Genomic DNA, 27,954 nt, shown 5'->3' with positions numbered 1-27,954 from the left:
AAGTGTTCAGAAAATAATCCGACCAACATTTAGAATAGTAAAAACCAACTATTTACCCAGCCCAATCCATTCCCACCCATACTTCCCGGCTAATAGTGATCAGCAGCCCATTCATCTGACCAATACGTGTCCTGTCCGACGCGAACTACCTAACCTCTCTTACACCAAACACCAAGGATATCACCAATGCTCCCACCAAATTACACGCAACCAAGGAAAGTGGTAAAAATAAAAGATTGGCAACGAACACAACAAAGCAAATATCTTAAATTGTATATCATGCTACAAGTTTCTCAAAAAAATGATCAAAATCTAAAGAGTCAGCCATAAGATTACTTCTAAACATGAATAACTTGAACAGTAACTTAGACTATTCATCCTCTTGGCTGCGGAGTCTTGCTGTTTTGTTAGTCACAACAACATCAAGTTGAGCAGCTCTCTCAACGATTTCCTTCCTCTTTCTGGTAGAGATATTGTGAGCAATCTCCGCGGCGTAAGTCCTGGAATGAAAAAAACACAATCAGAAGAAAGTAGTTGATAAGCAGTGACAAAGATCAGTGTAAATTGAGAGGGTGCTTCACCTGTTGTGCATCAATAGAAGTTCCAAATCAGACACATTGTGAACAACAAATTTCTTGAAACCATTGGGGAGATAGTGACGGGTCTTCTTGTCACTGCCATAACCAATGTTTGGCATAAGAACACATCCCTTGAACTTTCTTCTAACACGGGAATCAATACCCTTGGGTCTGCGCCAGCTTGGCTGTATAAATATTAGACAAGAGACGTTTAGATTAGAACAAAAGAGCAATTGCAACCCATTCAACAATCACTATCAACAAGGTCAATTGTATAAAAATATATGGCACCAAACAAGTATGGATAAAATACTAGTGTTTTACTGTTTCTTTCATATTGATGACTATATGAACGTATTTTTTCCAAGGGTAAAGTTTTGAATAGATATCAAATAATATGCCTAAACAGATAATAGCAACAAAAGACTTATACTTCAGAAACACCAACTGGATCAGGAGATCTGTTTAATATCACTATATATGCCATTAAAACGAAATATATGGCTACAGCAACAAATAAAAGTTGGGAATCGCATACAACAGGAAAATTATTAGTTCGAAAACACGGATTATAAATTTCAAAAATAAAAAACGACAACTAACATTCTGCAATCTCAGCCGAAAGATGGTGATATTTAAGTAATAATCACTACAAAATCAGACAATATGACATAAAGTTACATCATAAATTACAGAACACAGTTTTTGATAGAAAAAATACATATTCAGTTTTGCATTTCTTTAAAATAAAAATGTAAACAGGAAAATAGTAACAGAAGGCCCATTATTAAAATAAAGCCAGGTGTGTCGCAAGACCTGTAAAAATCTTTATATGCCCGTTAAACGAAATGTCCAGCTACAATAGACAAAAGCCTCAACTCTGGACATCAGATACCATAGGCAAACATATGTTTTACAATATAGTGATCACAAAAACCAATTAGTTGGAAAATAGGATCGTTAAATTATAGATAGTAAAACTAAAACCACTGAAAATATTGGAAGAGATCAGATGGTAGTGCATGTTAGTGATCATCATTCAATTGCAGAATAGATGGATAAACATCATCATATCTCGTTACATGATAGTATAAAATAACAGCATTAAACTGTCAATTACAATAACGTTGAAATTGGTATAGTTTTGATGAAATTCATTCACTGATTTTTAACAAAGTTACAATGCTGGATGTAAAAACATGTCATTAAAACCCCAAGTCCGGTAAAAACAATACAAATAAACAGTTATGGTTAAAAAATCAGATCTCCTCAGAACAAATTAAAACTTGCAATTGGTTAATGGAATCATATAGTTATAGATTCAATACACATAAACGGTAACTCTGAGAGTAAATAAAAAATCTTATCCTATCACATTTGTCCAAAAGCGTACATAAAAAAGACATACTAGGCAAACTATAACAAAATCAGGTTTATAAACAACAATAATACTGAAATCGATTTAAAAACACTAATAGACTATAATCTAAAAATTGGTGGCTGAGATCAGATAGTAAGAGTATCACCACGCATGAGATAGTAAGACTGGGTGTTGCTAAACGAATTTATCATCATATCTCATTAGTTCAGAAACTTCAATAATAACATTAAACAATAACAAAGCAACTTCAAAATCTAAGCAAAACATAATTAAAATTCAAGTCGGAGGATCAGATAAAAAGGTCAATCACCATCTTACACCTTATGGTGCAAATTAAGACTGGGGCGACAATAAGAATCATCATATCCTTTCCAATCACAACAGTATCATAAAAATCAACAATACAAAATGCATAATTATAATAAGTTAAATCGAAAAATCTAAACTTTATGCAACCCAACATCAACACAAGTGAGGAAAAATCAGTATCGGTGATAAGTTTTTATACCTTGACGGAGATCTTGCGATCACTCTGGGGTCTCTTGAATCTCTTGACCCTCTTCTTAATGATCTTCTTCGACAGCAACGGTACGGCCATGGTTGCTGCTAGCTTGGTTTAGAGGCTGGGAAGCGTGGTAGTTTATATAAGGGATGAAGCTGCAGTGTCTAGGGTTTTCTTCTTTGAATTTGGGTCTAGGGTTTACAAATTGCAATGGAATTAGGATTGGGCCAAATAGAACAAAAAAAGAGTCTCTAGTCCAAAGTTTTTTTTTATTTTTTATGATTTGGACCCTGAAACAAGTTTCAAACCCAATTATTTTATAATTCCTAAATTATCCTCTCATCCAAAACTATTTTTTCATAATTGAAACCTCCTTCTCCCTCTTCAATAATGATTCATGGTTTCATTCTTGCACTTTTATTTTATGGTTTTCATCATTTTACTTTTTACTCTAAAAATAATGTGCTTCTGTAAAGAAAATATCATATCTAACTTTGACATCATAGCAACAAAAAAACTATGTACATGACTTCAGATTTTTTCCACAAGTAATTGAGGTATGAATAGTCATAAGGAGGTTGGATTAGTAGAATGATATATTTTCTTACAAATTGTGAAATATCATAAGGAAATTAATATGTGTGAGTGTTAAAAAGTAATATTTTGACAATTAATAATTGATTTATAGGCCGTTTGGGAATTTATAGACAAAATTATATGCCCAGTATTTAAATATTCCTTATGCAGGAGTAATAGCAAATATCACTCTTAGTTCGATTATTCTTGATGAAAAAATATTCACGGAGAGATAGCTCTATATACACGTGGAAACCAAAAAATAGCAAGATTTTGAATTGATGCCTTTTTCATAGTTAGGCTTAAATATTATTATTCATGACTAATTACTATAAGATTCATGAAAAATAAGAGCAAGAAAAAACTCTTTTATCGTTTCCCCCTTTTATTGCAATTTTTCCATAATATTTGAGGCACCAAGCGATTTTGATCAAAATGATTTTTTGGGAAGCTGAAAATATAGTTTCTTTAAGCTGAATTTCTGCCTTTGTTGTAAAAATCGGGCCAAAGAAATGTGCAAGGATCAAAATACTTTTTAAAATTAAAGTAATAATTTTTTTTATAAAAAAATTGATTTGGGTCTTACTAACCCAATTACAGGCTAGTTGTTTATGCTCTTAAAAAGCGTGTTTTTGACAGAAAGTAATTATGTATAGAGTAGAAATGTGTTTTAAAATCAAAATAATCACTTTTCTGTGGCAGAAAAACTTAAAAATAGTGGTTGTAACATCTGTGGAAAATATATAATTATTTTTGTGGGGATGCTGCATATTTGTGTATTTTGTTGTGGAAAAAGAAGAGCAGAGGAATGATGATATCAGGTGGTGGTTTTGGAGGTGGTGGAAGTGGTGGTGGAGGTGGAGGAGGAAGATCATCTTCAACATCATCATGGGCACCGACAACATGGGTGTCAGCATCAGGAAAGAGGATTCAGAGGGAAATGGTGGAACTCAACAATGACCCTCCTCCTTATTGCTCTGCTGGCCCCAAGGGTGATAATCTCTATCATTGGATTGCTACTATTATTGCCACCCCAGGTCTCACTCCAACCCTTTCCATTCCTTATCTTTAACATTGAATTCATGTTTAGCCACTCTTTGCTACATAATTACATAATTCTATCATTTATAATACATACGGCATACCGGATTCACTATATCGTCTACCGTATATCTGTTTCGTCGTAAAGACAGTATGATAAAATTAAGTTAAAAAAAAGTGATGAATTGCGTACCCAAGTGAACCACATACTCATAAGTCATAACCATACCTTACCAAGTAACTACTGTTTGGTAGACATGTTAGAACAGAACCAATCTATTCAATGTTTGCCTAATTTAAGGTTGGGAGTAGTGGAACCAAAGAGAACAAATGCTGTCTCAGTACTCAAGTTTTGCCAAAGAGAGTACTTGCTTATGTTGTGTTATGTATGTCCTGTGACAAATGTTAGCTTGGTATTCTCAAATTCTATTTTATTATTTGGGTTCATTTCTTCAACTGCCACCTTAAGCTTACTACCTTGTTCTGGCATCTATGTGGAGATTTGGCTGCAATCATTCATAAACTATTCAAAATACCAATGACTAGATTTGAAGTCAATAATAAACTAATTCTAAAGGACATGGATGGATGAACCACAAACATCATAGTGAACTAATTCTAAAGGTTATTCAGCTGATTTATTAGTTCTAAGAAATTTAAGTGTGATATGATGTTTGGGAAACTATCAAGGCTCACAAGTCACAATCTAAAGAGAGCATGGGACTATAGATGAGATATAGATTTTTCAGACCTTTTAAGGAGGTGTGATCCCTACATCAATGAAGCCAAATGCAGAAGCAACACCAGGAAAAGCAACCAATCTGCACAAATTTAGATGTCAGAAATATTCTCTAGGAAGTACATCTTATTGAACTTACAGATTCTATCAATAGTGTTATTTGTCACAAGATCGTGACAGAGACAATAACCAAAAACCGAGTGAATACTACACTAGGCTCCCAGATAATGTATTTATATATTCAGATTAGGCAAAGTGCCATTATATGAACAGTTTTGTACATACAGGTTAGTCCTTATACAAATCCTAGCCTGAATAGATTAGGCCATTTACTACTGAATATATTCTAACAACATTATTTTAGTTAATAGTTAGTGCAGGTTCACTTCGAATTGTGTTAGCATGAACTTGCAAGTTTGATGAACTTTTCCCTGCTGTTCTTTGTAGGAACACCATACCAAGGTGGCATTTTTTTTCTTGACATAATATTTCCAACTGATTATCCCTTCAAGCCCCCGCAGGTATTCTCAGCTACATTATGCATATTCTTTTGATATAATTGTTTCTTACAAAGAAGTGAACCTACATTCTAATTACCCATTATATTTGTTTTTGTTTCAGAATTATATGTCCCATCTATTTCCCAAGTTAGACCACTAAGAACTTGTCTGTTCGATGATATCTCTGTCAACTACTATCTAACTTATGCCCATAAAACTAAAAAAACTACTATCTAACTTATTAAAGGTGACAACTTGCTACTAAGCTAGTGGCAACATCTATTTCACTGAATGTTTCTTTTGCCCAACTTGGAGTTTGAATTGATATTTGAAATGTGGTAGTTGTTTACATAGTAAATTTTGTTAGTTCTTAATGTGAGTGCTTTTGACTTGCATTATATAGGTTACAAAGTTAGACGACATGAAAAGTATATGAAGTAGGTAAATAAAACTTCAATTATATTTTAACTTTATCCTTTAATTTCTACAGAATCCCGCCTTAATTGAATTTTAGAATATGGTTTTTCGCCGTTTTTTACATGGAAAGGTGGAAGGTTTATATGAGTCTGTGTGTGAATCCCCCCTTCCTCTTTTGAAACCTTACAATTTATTTACCACTTTCTAAGTGTTCAACAAATACTCACCAGAAAAGGTTATTCATTTGTGTGAATGCACATATTTTCAGCTTCTGATTAAATTTAGGGAAAGTTTACTGTCTGCTTGTTCTGTTTTAGGTTTTGTCATTTGGAGCTAACTTGGTCAATGGAAACTTTCAATTGTTTTTCAAGTCTAGTTTTAAAGAATAGTTACTTATAAAATGCTTCTTTTCTTTTTCCTTTGGTCTAGTAAATCACTATTGCCTCCTCTATATTTTCGTAATTCTTCACATACACCCCCTCTTTTTTAAAAGTCTACATGAACTCCCTTGAAATGTTCAAATTCCTCTTCAGTCTGGAGACCCTAAACGACCTTCCCTCGAAGTTTCGTGATTTTTTTAAACTTGTCCCATTCACATTCAGGTGAGGTTGGTGTAATTTTTTAAAAAGAGTGGAGGCATGTGAACAAACCAGAAAAACTAAGTATAGGGAGATTGCCGTAGTTTAACTGTTTTTTACTATGTTGAATTAAAGAATTGAGCTTGCAGGTAGTATTCAAAACTCGAATTTACCATTGCAATGTAGACACTGATGGTCATCTCAGTATAGGAATATTGAAGGATGGTTGGAGTCCAGCACTAACAATTACGAAGGTGCTACTTGCAGTTAGATCAATTTTGACAAATCCTGACCCTTGTAAGTTCTCCTTTCTAAAAAAAAAACATTTTTCTATCTGAATATTAGGGTAAGCATATCCATGTCTCTTATCTTAACTTTTTCTTCCCTTTCCTCTGGCTTGCATTTTTCTTTCTGTTAACATGTTCTATACTTCAGCCTTTTTTGTTTTCAAATGTAAGAGAAGAGCTAAACTTGTCTTGCTAAGTGCCATGTCTTTTAGAAGAAGCACAACAAGATACCAACTAATGATACTGTCTTTTAACACTTTGGATTCAACTAATTAATCATGTTTCAAACATGTAACATTAGTAGTGCCAACACTTACAATCAATCTGTGAGTGAATCATCAATTTGGTCCTTGAAATTGACACTATTGGTCATTGCGGTCTATAACATGGATAGTTCTAGATCCTCCTAATTCATTCTCCTAAAAATCCACCTAATTACTATATAGAGAAAATTTTGACTGTTTTTATAATCCCAAGATAACAATACATTAACTTTTTCATTAAATTATATTAGGAGATATAGCAAAACTCCACTAACATTAAAAAAATTAATCTTCGAACTGTCAGTTAATTTTATCCCTAAAGTCAGTGAATCATCATTTGATTTCAAAAATTGGTATACACGGTCAATTTGACCCTAAATTTTATCAGATTGGTCAATCTGGTTCCTGAGTTTTGGTCTAATCTGTCAATTTTAACATTGCAAAGATGCAGGGTTTGGCTTTAGGTTTTCTCTCCAAAGGTTTAACGGCCATTTGGATCGAAATTTGTTGACAATCTGTGTCACTTGAAAGCGACTAGCTTCAAGGGCACTAATGTCGTGAAAGTTGGAGACTAAATTTGTTTTTTCATAATGTTCGGGACTAAATTATACAACAATATCAATTTTTGGGATCAAATTGATATTTTACTCATCAATTGATACACACCAACTATCCATTTATGGTCTTGAAACATAAAGTTATCATTGTGGTTGCAGATAATTCAGTTGTTCCTGGCATTGCTCACTTGTATTTGGGAGACAGAGCAAAACATGATGATATTGCTGCAGAGTGGACTGTACGTTTTGCCAAGTGAATCTGATATAAATCATTTTATTTCATGATTTCTGTGAATTCTAGTTCATAGCTCATACACTAGTGATAAGCTTCTCAATATCTTCTAACCAAAGATTTTGATACTGAGGGGGTCAAAAAGCCTTAGACTAGAGAAAATATGTTTGTAAAAATAAACTATGAAAGAAAGTCAGAAATAAATGGATAATAAAAGTTTGTGGTTTTCTTTTTAGATTTTTTCTTAATGTGTGTCCAAATCCGATGAGCATATTTAAACTTATTAAAAAAGAGTAAGTTTATATAAGAATTTGATAAACAAAACACTTATTGGTACACATGAATAAACTTATCTTTTTAAATAAGTTAAATTGTCCGTAAGGGCGCAATTAAAAAACTCTTTGTTTTTAATAGATAAATCATTTACTACTTATGGTTTGTTTTGAGTTTGAATTTTTGGAGGAGAATGGAGGAAAAAAGAAGGCTTTAAGAGATATCTCACAAATATATTCCATGACTCTCAAGTTTTTCTCTTCCTTTTCTTGCCCTTAAAAAATCGAACTCGAAAACATACACAACATATATGCCTAAAAAAAAGAGGCACCTCAAGAAACCATATATTCGAGAGTTTCCTCAAAAAGCTTCCAATAAATTGTGCAGAGTATTAAGAAGAGCTGACTATAAAGACATCAATGGTTCTCAACATACCAGTTTATGCATCAAGATTTCAGTCCGTTTCATAAGGAAAAAGCAGATTTTCACCAACATATCTTAGAATATAGTGATATTATTTTTGCCAGGTCAATTCACCAATATATCATAGAATACATGTTGGAAATCTAAACTTATTTACTTAATTAACTAGTGTTCATGTAATATTTTTGTAGGTTCATGCAATAAGTTCCAAATACTAGTGCATTTGGTATATGATAAAGTTCTCTTTGTTATTTTATTCCTAAATTAGAGATATTTGTTTTATGTGTTTGTCCTGCTTATTTTCTCTACTCTTTTCACTCTCTCTTCTCCTTTAACCTCTCCTCTACTTATTCCAACACGCATTATTATTTCGTCATGGCCTGTAGGAAATACCATAACCGCCGGGTATAAACTCATAGTTGAATGGTCCAGACTTTGTTTTATCTTTTCCATGCTTTAGTATCTCTTTCCTAAAAGAGTCAAATGGTACAAGCCGTTGGTAAACCCCTTGAACAAAAAAATATCAATACATGTGAACTAAAAAAGGAAATGGCAGACGATATTATATTTTAAGCAGAAATGAAAGTTACTATAGTTAACTTATGATAAATATATATTTTGGTCTCTTAAAATTTTCATAGTAAATTAGTTTGGTGATTCCAAAATTGGAAAACTTAGAATGATCTCTACAAATATCAAATGTGTATTAAATTAATTTTTGTTAGCATTTTTATGAACGAATTATTTTGACTTGTATTTGTGATCATCAATTACTAATTTAGATTTTTTGGGTATTAAATTAATACATGTGAAAATGTTTAAGAAGCAAAGTGTGTATTCACACCAACTTTAAATTGTAGTAATAAAAAAAATTATTTTTAAAACACTTTTCTAACCATCTCTCATTCTTTTGAGTTTTGGGCCATTGTTATACAAAAAGCTAAACAATGCTAGGAAACAGTCCATTAAGGACCATTTCGGGTAAGTATTACAAACATAAAGAGAAAAAATAAAATGTTTTGACACTTCAAACTTTTATTTGCAATGAAATAATATTTGTATCTTGAGATTAAAAAGAAAAACAAGAATTCTAAAGGCTATTGTTTTATGGGAGGATATCTACGTGCTCTAATATTAAGTTTTTTAACCATCATTTCTAGAAAAATCTAATAATTCGTATTAGTGAATAAATATAAACCGTTATATTTATATAGAATTGATGAGTAAGATATAAAATAAATATAAAAAAACTTATTCGTACAATGAATATTCTCTTTTGTTTAAAATCCAATTCATTTTTTAAGAAAAAGGAAGTTAATGTATTTAACTTTAAAATGTACTTTCTCTCATTTTATATTTAAGGTTATATATACTTTCTCTCATTTTATATTTAAGGTTATATGCTTAGTTTAAAAAATAAAAAATAATTAAAATGAATATAAATGACTAAAAGTCTAAAATAAGATCGTTTAGTTTATATTGGAAATTACTTAAAAATAACTAAAAATGATAAGTGTAAAAAGTAATAAATAAAGAAGTAAATTACACTCACACCTCTGGGATTTAGTGAAATTACATAAATCACTCCTCACTTTTCTATACATATTAAATTAAACAAAACATGGTATATTGTAGAGACAAATTTAAATAATATATGAGTCAATACCTCTTTATTATTTTTGGTTCATTATGATAAGAGCAATTTAAACAATATCATTTTAGAATTGTCGATACATTTTGTAACAAAAATAATAAAGATACATTAATTTGTATATTATTTATATTTGTTTCTATAATATACCATGTTTTTTTAACTTAATTGCATTTATCACATTTTATTTAAAAAATTATACTTATTTCTCATGTAGGGGTGTTCAATATAATGAAAGTATAAAAATTAAAAGTTCGTGTAACTGTAAAAAAGTAAGGGATAATTTATATTATTTCACTAAAACTCAAGAATGTTACTGTAATTTAGTCTAAATAAAAAATATTGTAAATAAAGTTAAATGTGTATTAAATTTTCTAAAACATTTAATGTGAAAAAGTTAATATATATGGATAAAACAAAGTTACTTTTAAATCACTTTTCTAAATTCTGAGTTCTGACCACGTCTGTCTGTGGATTAAGTAGCAGTATGTAGCGTGTACTTTTATCAATTTTCAGTGTTACAAAAAGCATCACGCGCGTGAATAGCTTGGAAAACCAGTGTATCTTAAACCATTCTCAAACTCAACAAACACCGATCCCTTTGACAATGACAACATAGTAAAAAAGAACAAAACAATCAACATCACTGAAGAAGCATCAAAAGTTATAAATGGGAAAAAAGAGCATAAAGGAGATTGGAGTAGAGGAGTTTGTGAAAGCTGGCTTAACTGTGGAAGAAGCAAATGAATTGAATGAGTGTTTGAGGGATTTGATCTCTCTCAACTTCTCCAATACTGATATCTGGTATCACTTGGTTACTTGTAGAGTGTTGAAACCATCTTACCCTCATTCACTGCATCAACTTGTCTATTACTCTCTTCATTCTCAGAATGCTTTTTATTGGTTCCCTTCCCTGTAAGTACTCTTCTCATCAATCCATGCTCCCACTTCAATGAAGATCATATGCGTCAAAATTGATTACAATATGTAATACAAAAGTAATGAATAAAATAGTAATATAAAAGATTTTGATTACAATATTGCCAATAAAATGTTTTTTCCATTCAAGGAGGGGCCGAAGCCCCCAAAAAAGATTACTAATCACATTTCTTTCTTCTTTTTACTCCCTGATTCTAATGTTATTTAACATGTTCTTTTTCTTCGAACTCTGGTCCAATCCACAAAATTGGTAAATTATATTAGATTACATTTTAAAATCAATTTTATAAAAATGATCAAATTAAATTGGGATTAGATACTTGGGAAAATATTTTAAGTTTAATATCTATAAATTAATGGTATATCAGTCAATCACTGTATCATTTTTTATATGAGTGTAAAATCTATGTATTTTCTGTGTAAAACTTTTTACAATATCAGCACATAATTTATCCTTGATTTATATTATTTATTTTTAAAAGTCAATAGTGATTAACATATGAATGATAGATAATTTGTTCATAGTGTAAAAAATACTTACATTATCAATATATACATCTTAAATTTTTTTGTATTAGTTTTAGTTTTATGCATTGATTAATACATGAATTTGATAGATGATGCACTTGAAATATAAAAAAAGAACTAGTCAAATATTTTATAGACACCAAAATATAAACACCAACACAATGCATTTGTTTAAAATTTATGCACTGACATGACATTGTAAAGTTTTTTAAAATATCAGCACATCATCAACCGTTGATTTATATTAGTTTTGTTTAATAGTCAATAATGATTAATAAATCAATAGTAATTTATACCATCAGTGTATACATATTAAATCTTTTGGATATGTATATCACAAAAACATATTTAAAAAATTGGTGTTGAAAAAATAAAGTTGTAACTTATGTTTATGAAAGAAGATATAACATTGATAACATGTCTCATATGTGTGACTGCATGCATGCATGCTTATTGAATTAATGTATGTATCATTTTTGGCTTCAGAGAACAGGCCAAACGCACCAACCTGGGGTGTTTGATGGAAACCCATGGTTCTAAGCTTTTAGGAGATTCCTACAAAGACCCCATTACTAGTTTCCCTCTTTTTCACAAGTTTTCTGTTCAACACCCTCAGGCAATTACTTACTAATAACCCTTCTCTCTTTTCTTATTTCATACCATTCCATTCCATTTCATTCTATAATTAAACTATGTATTGTTATTGTCAATGCAGGTGTATTGGTCTCTTGTTCTGAAGGAGCTTTCAGTTTCATTTGTTGAACCACCCAAGTGTATATTAGATATTTCTGATCCATCAAAGCATGGAGGAACTTGGCTACCTGGTTCTGTCTTAAATATTGCAGAATGTTGCTTGCAACCAAGTGTACATCCCAACAAAAGAGATGATAGTATAGCCATTATATGGAGAGATGAGGGGTTTGATGATTCTGAGGTGAATCATGTCACTCTCAAACAACTTAGGCAACAAGTAATGTATGCTCTCATGTCCCTCTCCTTCTTTTAGAGTGTCTCATTTCTCAACTTTTCCTTTACATTGTACCTTGTCCAAAGTTAGTTATTTTAATCATTTGAAATGATGTTTTCAAATTGCATATTGCAACGTTTTTGGTCCTTTGCGTATTTGAAACACAATTTGGTACAACAGATCCTTATCCCGTTGTCCATTTTGATAAGTCAATTGAAGCGGCTCATGGCTTTAAGTTAGGAGCTCTTATGTCATATACACTTAACGGATGGCTTATCAACTAATTTTACCAAACAATTCCATAATCAACTAGCTTATTAGTCATAAGCTTTTAGCCCGTCTTTAACTAGCTTTTCAGTCATTTGTGCCAAACAAAGCAAAAGTAGTTTTCAGTCTATAATCTCCTTACTTCTTGTTTGAAAATTTTCCTTTCAACATGTTTGTTCTTGCCATATTATTTGCAGGTTGGTAGCAAATGCAATAGATGCGACATTCTCGAAGGGAGATGCAATAGCAATTGACATGCAAATGACAGCCAATGCAGTTATTATATATTTAGCTATTGTTCTAGCAGGATGCATTGTTGTATCCATAGCTGAAAGCTTTGCACCAAATGAAATTGAAGCTCGCATACGAATTTCTAAGGCAAAGGGTATTTTCACACAGGTAATCTTTTAAATTTTGTAGTATGTGTATGACTTTAATAGTAAAGCTACCACTGATTTAAATGAGACCACTGAACTTGTTAGCTAACACTCACAAAACCAAGAAAGTAACAACTATGCTGAACTATAAAGTGCTTATTAAATGAGAGAAATTATTATATCTTGATAATGTTTGTGAAAGTTGTCCTATAAGGATTAGACTGATCTGGTAAGGATAATTAGTCTTTTTAAGATTTAAGGTTTTGATATGAAAACTTATATGATGAACTTCCAAAGTATTAAATTAAGATTGTTGTATTTCACTCAGCTTGAATTATTTTCAGGATTTCATATCAAGAGGTGGCAGGAAATTCCCTCTGTACAGGTAAAATATTGTTAGCGTTATACTGGCTGCAATACCAAAATCATACGTTATAACGTGGCGTGTTAAGCTTTACAAGTCAAGCTGTTATCCATAATTTTGAGTAGTAACATGGTTATTTAAAGATCATCAATGAAAAGTATCCTTTAATAAATGTTTCAATAGTATGCTATGCTTCTCGTTTTGTTATTTTTGTGTTCAAATTCCTTGCAAAATGGTTTACATGCTGGTGGGAAATCTCTGTGTTTGAACATGTAGGCAGTCGATAATCTATTACCAATCAGCAAAGTCATTGTGTCAGAATGTAGGAGTTTCACGTTGAATGTAACTTATCTTAAATAACCAAATATGTGAAGATTGGTTGTACTCATATTTAAAGGTTTTGTTGGATACACATAAGGCTGTTCTTATACACAGGCCACTGGCCTGATTCTGCATACTTTTTCCTTGCAGTCGAGTCATTGAAGCAGCTACATGTAAAGTTATCGTGCTCCCCGTGATAGGTGATGAGGTTGGAGTGCAATTAAGAGAGCAAGACTTATCATGGAAGTGTTTTCTCTCCTCTGGGAGACAGAATGGCAGGTAATGCTCACCAAAATGTGTCTACTAAGCCATATTTTAATGTAATTTTTTCTCTAATGTTTTGTCTCACCTTAACATTTAACTCATGGCAGATCAGATCATTACACTCCAATCTATCAATCAATTGATTCCGTCACAAACATACTTTTCTCATCTGGAACCACAGGTTAATAGTCTTCCTTAAAACACATCTGGTAGAGACTACTACCATCATAGTGACTTTATGGTTATACTTTTTTTGGTTTTTCAGGAGAGCCAAAAGCTATTCCTTGGACTCAAATTTCACCCATAAGAACTGCTGCTGATGGATGGGCCTTCATGGATTTTCAATCTGGAGATGTCTATTGCTGGCCGACAAGTTTAGGATGGGCTGTCGGACCAACTATAGTATATTCGTGCTTCCTATCTGGTGCAACTCTTGCTCTCTACCATGGATCTCCTCTAGGCCATGGCTTTGGAAAATTTGTTCAGGTGATTCCAACATATCTAATATTTCAATCTCCTTACAATTTATGCTTCATACAATAACCAATAGGATAAAGAAAGAAAAAAAACTTGTTAGATAGCCAATGGCCTATTTATACATACACTGCTCTCACTAACCAACTTAACACTGTGACTAACCTATTTATTCATGTAACTGCAATTGTTCAGGATGCAGGTGTTACCATTTTGGGAACAGTTCCGAGCTTAGTAAAAACTTGGAAGAGTACTCATTGTATGGAGGGCTTAGATTGGACAAAGATAAAGTAATATCTTTCATAAGTTTAAATATTCAAGTAGCTAATATGAAAGTTGAGCTAAACTTTGTTTATACGCAGAACATTTTGTTCCACTGGAGAAACCTCAAATGTTGATGATGACCTTTGGCTTTCTTCAAAATCTTATTACAAACCAATCATAGAATGTTGTGGAGGCACTGAGCTTGCATCTTGTTTCATCATGGGAAGCCTATTGCAGCCTCAAGCATTTGGAGCATTTAGCACAGCATCAATGACAACTGGCTTTGTCATCCTTGATGATAATGGAGTTCCTTATGTAAGAGCTTTTTCTGGAATAGTTTCTATTTGTTCAATAAATTCTCATTATCTTATATAATAGCATTTCGACATTGTTTTTTACGCTTTCTAATTTTATATGATCTCTCTGAGCTATATAACAGCCAGAGGATGCTCCTTGTGTTGGTGAATTGGCCTTATTCCCTCTATATATGGGAGCTAGTGATAGATTGCTCAATGCAGATCATGATGAGGTTTACTTCAAGGGAATGCCCAGTTACAAAGGAAAGGTATCTTACTTCAAATAATATCCTTACTGTAAATAACATAAAAAATGATTAGACTACATGATTATTTTCATCGCTCTCATTCTACGACTAATGTCGTGTTTAACATGATCTACTGCCAGGTTCTTAGGAGACATGGAGATATAATCAAGAAAACTGCTGGAGGCTATTTTGTTGTACAAGGGAGGGTTGATGACACCATGAATCTTGGTGGAATTAAGGTTATCACATCACCCTTAAAATTTATGTTTTTTCCCTCTATCTCCCAGCTATACACTTATTCGAGATGAAGCTTCTGAGGGATAAGTCTGCTAGTTACACATGGTGTAAGAATGTTATACCATTCATGCCCATGGTGTAAGTGATCATGGATTCATAAAAAACAAAACATACGATCCGATGATCATTCTTCTTACATTGTAGCATTCTTGAATTGGCTGTTCTTACTTAAATTTCTGTTGCTGATATGCAGACAAGTTCTGTAGAAATTGAGCGTGCCTGTGACAGGGCTGATGAACGCATTTTGGAGACAGCTGCAATCAGTGTTGCACCTGCAAATGGAGGACCGGAACAACTGGTTATATTTGTAGTTTTAAAGGAAGGATACAATTCCAATGCAGAAACTCTAAAGAAGAAGTTCTCTAAAGCCATTCAAACCAACCTTAATCCTTTGTTTAAGGTCTGACCCTTCTGACCCTTATGAATTGAGTGCAGTAAATTACTTCAAAAAATTATTAGTTAATGACGTAGATCCGTGAAATTCTGAGATTTTAAGGGGGGTTAAAATTTAGTGTAAATTTTAACCTGAGATGTGAATTGTGATGATTCCAGTTATTGATTTATTATTAACAACTCTTTCCACTGCATTACAGGTGAGCCTTGTTAAAATTGTGCCTGACTTTCCTAGAACAGCTTCAAATAAATTGCTTAGAAGAGTTTTGAGGGATCAGATGAAGCATGAGCTCTCAGTTCAGAGCAGACTCTAGAGACACCATTGGTAACAGACCAGGGCATGCACACCATGATTTAGACCCTTATGTGGACAACATACAGATTTTCACCAATATATTTTAGAATATGATATATTTTTGAAGGATTAAGTTTTCGGTATTGAAGCAAATTTTATGCCATGAAAATTATTGTGTGTGCTCCTAGAGAAAGGCATTGAAACAACTTTGGTTTGAAAATTTGTCATATCCTAATCCTACTTGACATGCATTGGTTGCCTAAGTGCAATATGATATTATACTAGAATTTATTAATGATAAGTTTAAGGGAAACATTATTCTAAAAACATAAGTAAAATACACAACTTCAGCCTCCAATCACCAAAAAACATGTTATAAATGCTGACAGCTTGCCATATTGATGCTAAGCTTATCCCCAGTGTAGTGTAACATGCAATTGTTCTTAGGACCCTAATCAGTTTCACCACCTTAAGGACAGTAAATGCTCTTGTGAATATCATTGGTAAAGCACTAAAGCCTATACTTAAGATTGACTTGCCATTTCAATCTCACCTTTAGGTAAAAATCTAAAACTTAAAAACTCACAAGTGAGATGTCTAAAGATGCAAAAACATTGCCATATTCTTGGACTTTTTTTAAATCTTCTACCAATTATGAGCAAATTCCACTATTCAAGTGAATCTAAAACATTACTAGAATCAAACAGGATCACGAGCCCCCTAGTCTCATTACTAACCCTGTTTGAATGAATTATAAAATAATCAACAAATGGATGTAGAATTCCATCATCCACATTATTATCAGTAAACCCAAAATGAGAAAGCAAAGATATGCCAATAATACTACATTTGACTAATTACAAAACTGATGGCGCTAGATCATGCCGCCTTAGTACAGCAATACTGTCAGAACTTGTAACATGCATTTAAATGGCAGAACAAACCATAACGTAGAGAAACACAATGGGTTGTCATTTACACAAACATGGATCTAAAAGAGCACAAAGGGATGCATATAATGAGGGCTATTAAACATAGTTGAAAATATGCATCAAAAAGTTCCCAAAGCTACTATAGTGATTATTGAACTATTGTTGATTAGAGTTTATCATAAAAAGAGGGACTTAAAGAATGTATTTTAGTTGTTTTACACTTTTACCTTGTCACCCCAATAGAAATTGAGTGTAATATGTATAGATTTATTACATTACTTATTATTCATTTGTATTTGTATTACTTTTACTTAAAAGATAATAATAACTAAAAATGAATGATACAATAAAAATGTAAAAAAAAAACTCTTATACTGTCAATATATTCATCTTTTTTTCACATAGAAATTAAAGCTTTAATAAAGGTAAGACCAATCAAAACTCCTAGCTACAATCTCACACTAGGGAAGTGACCTTGCAATGATCGATGGTCCAAATCGGTGCTTGCATTTTCATAGAAACAAACTTAATACTTTGTGGTGCTACAAGTAAACAGTATGATTAGATCTAATACTGTTTATCCGTAAAAATATCAAAAGTATATTGGATTCAGTCTTTGCCATCAAAACTACATGTCCCAAAATCAGCTTCTGCAATCTATGGTTACAACCCAGGCATTATTTTCCTATCTCACATTATAGACATGCCCAATCTTTTTGGTCAAGTGAATTACATTTATTCGTTGTTAGAGAAACAACACAAAATATCACTGCATGTTACATTCCCTCACTAACCCAATCAACAATTGAGAAGTTGTAATTTCTCAAGAATCTATGTAATTATTAAAGTGTTAATGATTTAGTTTAGAGAGCTGAATAACTTTTATATAAGAATTCAAGTTCAAATAATTACAATCAGAAAATAATCATCTATGATATATGTTAATATTTCATCTCAAACCCAATTGGCTATGAAAGTAGTAGTCCAACATATATTTACACTATTCCTAAGACAATAAGGTAGGCGATGTTGGACTTACTTTCCAACAATATTTAAGAGAAAAGTTATTCTAAATATCACATTTTACTATTTTTTTTCTTTGTTTTTTTATATACTCACCTATCCTCTAGAACACCTTGAACTGTTACACTCTCCAATTAAGATCACCATAAATGTTAGAATATTATCCAGCTAGCATTGATGCAGTAGAATTAGAAATCCATTATAGTAGTTAGAGAGGTCAGAGATTCTCTCTTTTTTTCTCATCACTGTAAATGGAAAATGACATTCAACAAGATTGAGAGGAACAGTGAAAAATTGAACCTTATTCACGTTGAAGAATCATTCATAACAGGGAGAATATAATAAATAACTAAACGCCTTATTAAGCAGAGAAGCATCGTTATATCATTTATTCAAAGTTATACGGAAACCCATTTCAGCAAAACCATTAATCAATCAGCACTATTATCCAATAAGCAAACCCATTAATTAATCATTCAGAACTTTTATCCAACCAGCAAAACCAATAATTCACAACAGCTATCAATCACATGTACGAGTATTGGATATGGTACATATCCAATACGTGTTTTTTCTTAAAAATATAAAATACATTATGTTTGGGATATGTATATAAAATATGTACATAAAATTTATAAAAAATAATAAACAAATAATAATTATTATTAATTCCTAAATAAGAACATATTTTATAGACATCACTAAATATAAAATGAAATTTATACTATCATAAGGTCAATATTGTATCAACATTATGCATATGAATTTGTTATTCATTCTCTATGTAATACGCCTGTTTTATTTCTCTTGCTACAAGTTCACTTGGTATATTGTATATTATGTTTTTTTCTTCTACTTAATTGTTTATGTTATATCCTTCTTTCTTTTAAAGTATTATTGTATGGTATTTTGGTGTTAATGAAGTATTAGAAAAATATTTTAAAAGTATTGAAGAATATCTAAAATGTATCAAACTTATAAATTATTTATTTTTCAAAAATATAATTTCGATATATTATAGATATATATCAATGAATAAGGTATCAGAGAGTATCAGACACATATAGTTGTCAAACATAAAAGTTATTAAAGTATTTGTGGCTTCATAACACAGCATGTTTGCTTTTCTAAAATACAAATTTAAAAAGACAATTTATAGAGTAAAATTTAGTTGAAAAAATGATTAAATAGGTATAAGAACTTAAGATTTTGCTAGACATAAGGATAAGGATGCTTGTATCACATTAATAAAGAGGATATGGATGAATCAGCATGGTGTCCCTGTCATCAATTAACTGATTAGTATATACGTGTCACGCGTTTTGTATTTTTTAAGGATAACATTATGCATAAATGATCAAAGAATTGCAGTAAATAGATGCAGGGCATCTTATGAAGTCACGAGCTGCATAAAATTATAATGCAAGAGTACAACACAATTTTGTTTTTTTTCAAGCAAGGTTAGTAATAGAAAATGATATATTCTCTTAATAATCCTCTTATCTATAGATGATATGTGTCACTATAAAATACTTTAATTATTAATGATTGAATTATAAGTGACATGTATTACTTTTTTGGTAGAAAAATTAGTAAGAAGATTTAATAAAAGGATATAATAATGATGTTTAAGAATATAATTGATACCACCTCAAACCACGGTCAAATGATTGCACGTAGCTCCAAAAGCTCATTGCATTGCCATGATGACAAAATCTTAACACTGGCCTATCAATACTATATTAATTTATCTCATGTACTTAACTTTTCCCTCCTCCAAACATCATAATTTGTAGTATTTGTAATAATGTACCTAAATAAAAGGTTATGATGTCCCCTAAGAGTGTATGACTTGATAAAGCGTGACACTATATCTTCTTCAACTTTGGGAGAATCACTCATCACTTTCTTAAAAAAATGAGGTTTTTCCAATTCATCCACTATTTACCTAATATATATATATATATACTGTATGAGTTTAATAAGTTGTCAATATATCATGTATTTTTTATATTTATTCATTATTAATGATTCAAAAAAAATGAATTCAATAAATGGTGAATAACATAATAATTATATATAAATATTTACACTAATAATACGTAGATATTACATTATTTTCTAATACAATGGAAAAAAAACTTTAGATGAATATTACAGAGATAAAAACTCATAACACATTTCTCATTAGCCTTTATTTACTAGATTTCAATACAGCAGCCTGATTGAACAAATCCTGAAAAGCCACTTGGTACACTAATCCCTATCAATTTACGATTCTGCCCTTCCTCCATTCCCACCAAATAGAACCCATGTGGTGCACCTTGGTATTCGGATCCAGTAACCAATGCCCTTGACCCAACCATAACACCATTAACTCCAACCCGGACCCGATAATCCAACTCATCCCATCTTCTCACTTTCCTATTTTTCACATTTTCAACACATGATCTTGGACACCGACCCGTTTCCCATACCCCATCTACCCTTCTCCACTGACCCGACCCGAAGTTTAAAACCTCAGCTGACCCCTCAAACATCCCTTGCCTTTCAGTACCATATCCACTAACTACCCATAACTCATCTCCAACTACTACTCCCTCGCACTCGTCCCGCTCCATTGTCATCGGGTCCAACCCTACCCACTCATCCTTTCTCGGGTCATAAATCCACGAGGTGTTAGTGGCATTTTTGTTCTCATCATGTCCGCCTGCAACATAAACTCGACCCTGATCCGAACCTATTGCGAAGAAAGATCTCTTCTGGGGCATATCCCTCCCCTTCCGCCACCTCCCAGAACGGAAATCATAAACAAACACCGTCGTCATGGGCTCGTAGCTCACGGGGTCCCACCCTCCTATCAGGACCAGCTTCCCTTCGGAGCTGGCCACCTGACAGAACAGGGGCAACCCGAGAGGGTAATCAGGAACCGGTTCGACTCGGTTCCATGACATGTCAACCGAGTCGAAAACGGTTATACCGTAGCTCGGTGAGACTGAACCGGTTGGTTTTTTCTCATCTTCATGTTTAGGTTGGTCATGTGCTTGAACCAAACAAGCGAGTTTTCTGGTGTGACCCGTTTTCTTTCTATGGTTGTAGAACTCGTCGCTCTGGAACAAGCGTTGCCATTGGTGGCAGACTCGGATGGCAACTCGGTGTGATGAGTGAGGCAAACGAGTTAGACACTCGAGGCCTAGATCATTAGGCAACCCGGGTATGAACTCAGTGAACTCGGAGATTTCCATTGCTTTGTGTTTTTTAGAGTGATGAGTGTGAATGGAAGAGTGATGTGTGGAGAATTTATAGAGAGCGAAAATGTTGGTATTAAAAACTTCTCAAAATATTACACAAGATACTACAATAGTACAATATTCAGATTCTCTTTCTTTAATTAATCAAACTTTCTTCTAGAAACAATTCATCTTTTTTATATTTTCATTCTAAAAAGTAGAAACATTATATACGGCAAATTCTAACTTACATGTTAAAGAAATAAAAAGATTTTAGTAAAAAAACAAATTAAAATGATAGCTTTTATTTGAGAGAAGAGTAATGATATTTATGAAGAGAATAAAATATTTCTTTATATTAAGAGATATTTTATTTTATTAAATTCACTCATTATTTAAATGTGTCTTATTTTTTATTTTAAAATAAAAGGTTCTAGATAAAAGAGAAATAACACATATGTCAAAAAATAAATCAATTTAAATAAATAAGTTATCTCAGGATGATATATTATAATATACTTTAAAATGAGAACTTCTAGATGAAAGAGAAATAAGACATATATTAATAAATAAATGAATTTAAGGAAATAAGTTATCTCACGAGGAGATATTATAATATACTTTAAAATAAAAAACTTTTAAATGAAGGAGAAATAAGACATTAAAAAAATAAATGAATTTAAGGAAATAAGTTATCTTAGGATGAGATATTATAATATACTTTAAAATGAAAACTTCTAGATCAAAGAGAAATAAGACATATGTAAAAAAATAAATGAATTTTAGGAAATAAGTTATCTCCTGGTAAGATGATATATTATAATATATTTTAAAATGAAAATTTCTAGATGAAAGAGAAATAAGACATATATTAAAAATAAATAAATTTAAAAAAAATAAGTTATCTCATGATATAATGAAATATTATAATATATTTTAGAAAAAAAACTTCTAAATAAAAAAGAAATAAGATATATGTCAAAAATAAATGAAATTAAGGAAATAAATTACCTGATAGGAGATATATTTTATTCTCGACCGGAGGTACTATATAAGGTGAAATCAAAACGTTAACAATTATTCTATTTAATTAATATCCAGAAATCCTCAATAATTAATTATCCATTATATTTTCCAAGCATATTAAGTTGTGCGAATCTTAAATATGAAATTTATATGTCTCTCAAAAGTAAAGTCTTAGAAATCATGCGTGGGAAAAAAATTATGTTAACAGATTAATGTCTCATCTATCTATTGAATAAAGAGATGTATAAAAGAGATATTAAATAGAACTTTTTTTTTGTCAGGTGTGAATGCCCAATTTCGTCACTTGTATTTTTAAATTTTAAGAAGTTAAGAGTTTGAATCGAGAACCCTAGCAGCTATCACTCCTAATCCATTAGCACCCTCCATCAACAGCTTCTACCATACAACCTAATATGAGTAAGGCGGTGTAGTCTAGAGTTAGATCTTCTTGCTTACCCTAGATACAAGAGATCTAAAATTTTAATCAAAACCAAACCAAACACACCAACATTTTCTACCACGAACTACGTAGTCTTGATTTCTCTATTGCACCCATTAATATGTAGGAGCAGGACGAACTCTTGTCAGACACAAAAATAAAAATACCAAAAACATTTTTTTTATAAATAATTAATTGATTACAACCTTTAGGGTATATCTAGTTCCATGCGATTATTGCGGGTACCGTTTGATAACGGGCGGACGAGGTGTTAATACATTCTCCGATCCGTAACCGACTCCCGAGTCCAGAGATCTAGTTCAAAGGCCATGTCTTTTTGATATTTGGGCATCGAAAGAGTTTTCTACGTTTTGACTGCAAAAACGTGGTGGCAACTCTAAACTAGTCGTGTGACCGGTGTTTGACCGAAAATTGGGACGCGGCAGCTAGCGACTCCATTAAGGATTTCCTAAGAGAGTCAGACCCAAAGCAGCGAATTGCATTGAATCACGTATACCCTTTGAACTTGTTTTTTATTTTATTTTTTATTTTAGATATTTGTGTTTATGTATATATATTCTTGGTTTGTTTTTGTTGGTGGATTTTTTATATTCTTAATAGAGTTGTATGCTTCTCACACACCACAATAAGTACACAATGTCTTTGCACACACATATACCCTATACCCAGGTATTATTATTTAGGAATTTCTAAAATGGGATATCTGTCATGTCGGTGCTGACCTTGAGTCAAATCTTGTATTGGCGTGATGGACCGATCAAACTGTTACTGATATTATGAGTTAGGCGCTCGATGTGGCTAGATCTCTCCCATTTCTAACCTATGATATTTGAGTTTCCTTTCCTTCACGAATGGGTTGTAGTTTGGTTTTTTCAAAGTCTCGAACCTTCTAAGGAGTTCACTTTAGACATACCTTAGTACCCCATCCTTGGAATGTGGCTTTTAGACATAATTCTTGTAAGGTACCTTGTGTAAGACACTAGAAGCATACTTGTCTCTTTTCATGTAACATTTTTTTTATAAGTTGGAACTTTCCAACATCATCACTTATGTCCTAGTGTTAACATTGCATCTCAATGTCTTTGTATCATGATGACAGCGTATTCTCAAACATACCTAATGGGACTCATAGTCATAAGGGTAATCTTATAAAACTAGGGGCAAATGTCCTTGCCCTTGGTTAGCCTGAACGATATGACTTTCATGAATCCATCATAACATTTCGTATTTTGTTGTGAAGGCGATGTTGACCACAATTGGGTCACTTACCCTAAGGGCCTGCATTTTTCATTAATCTTGCATTCTACATTGCCATAACGAACATGCATCTTGCATTAATCATACAATTCATTCATTCAGTCATACATATATTCATTCTAAACTCAATCATTCAAACATACATCCAAGAAACAAATCAATCAAACATTCATAAAAAAAATCATTCAAACATTCATCCATTAATTCACCAATTCATAGGTTCAATCATTCAAAAGTCAAAAAAATATCATACATTCATCCACTTATTCATGCAATTATAAAAAACATAAAAATAAATATTCAAACATTACATTTCATACACTAACATTCTATGTGTTGTATTTCATACATTATCATGCATCAATTTCATACATCCTCATATATCATCTATAAAACAAAAAAAATTAATTAATTCATGCATCGTCATATGCATTCAAAAAAGAAAAAAAAATATTTTTATGCATTCTGAATGCATAAAAATTACACTCATATCAATCATGCACCTCATGCATAAATAAAAAATAATAGACCTTGCATACATTTCATGGTTCAAAGGTACTCATCAATGGAATGTCAAATTTGGAAAGATAATTTTTGGACTTAACTGAACTAAATCATGGTTAAGATTGAATATGTTCAAGTAATCAGAGAAAATCCAAATATAATACATCATTTCTTACTCTAGCATGGCAGGTGAATTGATTGTTGAAAAAAAAACCTTCTCATTTTGAAGACCTCAAGTGTCCAATTCAATCTCAATTACTCTTTCACTCACTGATGTTTCTTTCCACAAATAAAGTTTCATTTTCTACTGCATATTTTTTTAACAAGAACATACTAGTGCATTGATCATGTCGTTTTATCATTTCACACTCCATTCAACAAACTTCATTCACTAAAAAAAAACCAATTCTTTTTAGTTCATGCATTAATGTGAGATATTTGATTCAAAATTAAAGTGATATGGAGGATGATGCAAGTATAAGATCCAAAAAGATATGGATCTTCAGACAAGTTTTATACCGATGACACAAGGCTTCATTGTTAATCTCCAAACACTACGAATATATCCCTAGTCACCCCATTTGAGCCTAGGCATTATGATAAGATGTTTTTTTTCTTCTTCTTCTTCTTCTAAAATTACCTGCAAACTATCAATAACATAGGAAGGTTAGACTTCAATAGTTTTCTTTGACATTCAATCATGAAGGAATCAATACATTCTTATCATACACAACTACACTATTTGACCCAAAAGATAAAGAATCCAAAATCGAGTCAAATTAAAATTATTCCTCGATCAAAGTGCGAAAAATATATACAAAAAAGCCTGTTGAGAATCTTCAATGAAAATCTCAGACAAAGTTAGGGCAAATTAAATACATCGTCAATGATTGTTGAAGGAACTATTCATATCATATTGGGAAAGACTATCACCTTTAACTCATGTCTTCACCCATTCCATCACAAAAATCCAAATAAAATCCTAGTAATTGAATGTCATGTCGGGAAACGGTTGAAAATAGGACAATGAGAAAGGAGTAAGGAGAACTGGGCACATGAAACACATATTTGAGCCTTATATCCTTTTATTTCGAAAACCCATAGCCATACCACAATACAACCTTAAGAAAGTCCGTGTCAAAGATTTGATTTGTCCAAGGTACACATTAGAGCAGAGAAACGCTGACTCCATTAAATCTCACAAAATTTTGATAAAATATCTCATCTTTAATTTATATGACTAAGATCCATTATCTCTCATCATCACCATTATCAACAACACCTTAAAACTCAAAACCCACATCAAATTTAATCTTCTCATTACCATCACCATTATCATTATCAACAACCCCTTAACACTCACAACCCACATAAAATTCAATCTTCTCATCACTATCCTCATCCATAGCACAAACACTAACCAACTTTGCATGATCATTGTTTTTAGTATTTCTTTTTGAAGAGTATGCATGAGATAAGGAGCACTAAAGAAAAGGAAGAGTGAAAACCTCTCAAACTGAGGCAAGATGATTCATGATACATCAGAATAATTTCAACAGAAGGATGAGTCCTGATATCTCACACTAGGGCAGTTTTTTGGGTTGATCCTGATTTTCTAGTGGAAGGTGACTAGAAGCTCAAAACTATGTCAGTAATGAAGTTGCTTCTTGGTATATAAGTTGATTCAATTAAAAAAAATCATGAACCCTCAACTAAGCAGGGAAGGTCTAAAGTTATCACATTCAAGAACCCTCTTCAAAACAACTTCAAAAATGACTTCATACATATAGTTCAAGTCTTCGGCTTTCTATCAAGACACAAGCACATGAGGGTGTTCTAAAAAATACAACTACAGAAAAATGAGAGCTAGGTTGAAAAACCATATGGGAAATCTAGGAAAAGGAGAGTGATGTTGGGTCGAAAACCTAAAAGAGCGACTCAAGATCATAATAAAATGAGAGAATTCTCGACAGTTACCTACACTAGGTATTCTGTGCAAAAAGCAGGGAAAACTTGATGAACACCCTCAAAGCCAAGACTTACTATTACCCATCTTCAATTACAAATTGAGGCAAATTTGTGAATAATAAAAATAATCATCATAAAAATAACAAAATATGAATATCTTTATCAATGATTCTATTTTTACTCGAGCGTAAAAATAGAGTTAAGGTGAGAATTTGGGAGATCGGTGAATGAGTTGAGCCATATCTTCCTTTCCCTTCAAATAGATTAGCGGTGAGCGGTTGTCATACTGCCTCTTCTTTCTATGATAATAGAAATGACGGGTAGATGGTCAGTGTCATCCTTGTCTTTTAAAATTCTTACCCTAATTTTAATGAAAGATTCCTTTTGATAATTTCAAAATAAACAATCATCTATTCATTAATATCATCCTTGTAAATATCGAAAAAGCCGTTAGTGATTAATGTGCTATAATTATTTGAAACATCAATAAATAAATTCAATCTTTTTGAAATTATATTTAATGCGTGAATCAAGTGTCATAATCATTATTATTTTATGGTATAAATCTTTGAAATGATAGATTTTTTATAAAATTAATTAAACGGAAAAAACATATTTTAGTTCTAAGGTTAGAGAAGAAATATCAACTTCAGTATTATTTTATTAACATGTTAGTAAGAAGGTGGTGAGCGGCTGCATACTGCCTCTTCTTTCTCGCTAATATGAATAATACAATATAAAGCAAGCCCTAATCCAATTATCCTATTTAATTAAAAGCGGTGAGTGGTTGTCGTACTACCTCTTTTTTTTTATGAGGGTAAAATAATATAGGGTAAATTTTATCGTCCTTTTTAACCCTGTCTACTTCCAACCATCTTACAAGTTTCTCAAACAACTTTTTATAAATAAAATCAATCCAACACATCAACCATTTTCTACCAAGAACTATATAGTCTTGATTTCCCTATTGCATCCAGGGATACGTAGGAGCATGACAAACTCTTGTCAGACACCAAAATAATAAAAAACAAAAACAATTTTTTGTAAATAATAAATTGCTAAGGCAAGGGTCCTTAAAGTCTCAAAGGACACAATTGACCCAAGAGAGGGTATGTGAGGAGGACATTTATGTCCTTAGGTCACTTTCTACTTAGGTTTATTTTATTTTCATTTATTCAAATAAATGAGATTGCATTCTCATATAGTCTTAGGTTTATTTTCATTCAAGTATTTTTAGTATTTAATTCATGTAATATGGGTTG

General features: G+C 31.9%; 4 protein-coding genes across 4 annotated transcripts; 2 read left to right on the top strand and 2 right to left on the bottom strand.

Annotated features, from left to right (window-relative positions):
* LOC109362402 (60S ribosomal protein L32-1-like) lies at window positions 207-2,610 on the bottom strand. Its single transcript, XM_019608160.1, has 3 exons — window positions 2,468-2,610; window positions 582-763; window positions 207-500 (listed from the first exon to the last, which is right to left on the bottom strand). Exons 1-3 carry the CDS (start codon window positions 2,555-2,557, stop codon window positions 371-373), a joined length of 402 nt encoding a protein of 133 aa, XP_019463705.1. The 5' UTR covers window positions 2,558-2,610; the 3' UTR covers window positions 207-370.
* Window positions 3,758-7,884, top strand: LOC109361657 (constitutive photomorphogenesis protein 10-like). The gene is made up of 4 exons (XM_019607176.1): window positions 3,758-4,074; window positions 5,265-5,338; window positions 6,462-6,609; window positions 7,579-7,884. The coding sequence occupies exons 1-4, from the start codon at window positions 3,846-3,848 to the stop codon at window positions 7,674-7,676; spliced, it is 549 nt and encodes a 182-aa protein (XP_019462721.1). The 5' UTR covers window positions 3,758-3,845; the 3' UTR covers window positions 7,677-7,884.
* On the top strand, window positions 10,611-16,602 carry LOC109361552 (probable acyl-activating enzyme 18, peroxisomal). The gene is made up of 14 exons (XM_019607042.1): window positions 10,611-10,913; window positions 11,952-12,081; window positions 12,181-12,440; window positions 12,897-13,098; window positions 13,421-13,461; window positions 13,912-14,040; window positions 14,133-14,206; window positions 14,291-14,511; window positions 14,695-14,789; window positions 14,862-15,078; window positions 15,203-15,328; window positions 15,448-15,546; window positions 15,798-16,004; window positions 16,198-16,602. The coding sequence occupies exons 1-14, from the start codon at window positions 10,669-10,671 to the stop codon at window positions 16,309-16,311; spliced, it is 2,160 nt and encodes a 719-aa protein (XP_019462587.1). The 5' UTR covers window positions 10,611-10,668; the 3' UTR covers window positions 16,312-16,602.
* Window positions 20,398-21,571, bottom strand: LOC109361676 (F-box/kelch-repeat protein At2g44130-like). Its single transcript, XM_019607193.1, has one exon. It carries the CDS (start codon window positions 21,490-21,492, stop codon window positions 20,449-20,451), a length of 1,044 nt encoding a protein of 347 aa, XP_019462738.1. The 5' UTR covers window positions 21,493-21,571; the 3' UTR covers window positions 20,398-20,448.

Source organism: Lupinus angustifolius, chromosome LG12 (genome assembly GCF_001865875.1).
Source record: "Lupinus angustifolius cultivar Tanjil chromosome LG12, LupAngTanjil_v1.0, whole genome shotgun sequence".
Taxonomy (NCBI): domain Eukaryota; kingdom Viridiplantae; phylum Streptophyta; class Magnoliopsida; order Fabales; family Fabaceae; genus Lupinus; species Lupinus angustifolius.
The sequence above is the reverse complement of the archived record's forward strand: the minus strand, read 5'-3'. Positions and strand labels throughout refer to the sequence as shown.

Bases quoted from the DNA above. Each gene is read 5' to 3' on its own strand.
- LOC109361676 (XM_019607193.1), bottom strand. From the start codon at position 21,492: ATGGAAATCTCCGAGTTCACTGAGTTCATACCCGGGTTGCCTAATGAT.
- LOC109362402 (XM_019608160.1), bottom strand. From the start codon at position 2,557: ATGGCCGTACCGTTGCTGTCGAAGAAGATCATTAAGAAGAGGGTCAAG. The intron at 764-2,467 runs GTATAAAAACTT...ATATTTATACAG, and splicing joins ATCGCAAGATCTCCGTCAAG to CCAAGCTGGCGCAGACCCAA. The intron at 501-581 runs GTGAAGCACCCT...TTTTCATTCCAG, and splicing joins CTTCTATTGATGCACAACAG to GACTTACGCCGCGGAGATTG.
- LOC109361552 (XM_019607042.1), top strand. From the start codon at position 10,669: ATGGGAAAAAAGAGCATAAAGGAGATTGGAGTAGAGGAGTTTGTGAAA. The intron at 14,041-14,132 runs GTAATGCTCACC...AACTCATGGCAG, and splicing joins TCTGGGAGACAGAATGGCAG to ATCAGATCATTACACTCCAA. The intron at 14,207-14,290 runs GTTAATAGTCTT...TTGGTTTTTCAG, and splicing joins TTTCTCATCTGGAACCACAG to GAGAGCCAAAAGCTATTCCT.
- LOC109361657 (XM_019607176.1), top strand. From the start codon at position 3,846: ATGATGATATCAGGTGGTGGTTTTGGAGGTGGTGGAAGTGGTGGTGGA. The intron at 4,075-5,264 runs GTCTCACTCCAA...TGTTCTTTGTAG, and splicing joins TACTATTATTGCCACCCCAG to GAACACCATACCAAGGTGGC. The intron at 5,339-6,461 runs GTATTCTCAGCT...TTGAGCTTGCAG, and splicing joins ATCCCTTCAAGCCCCCGCAG to GTAGTATTCAAAACTCGAAT.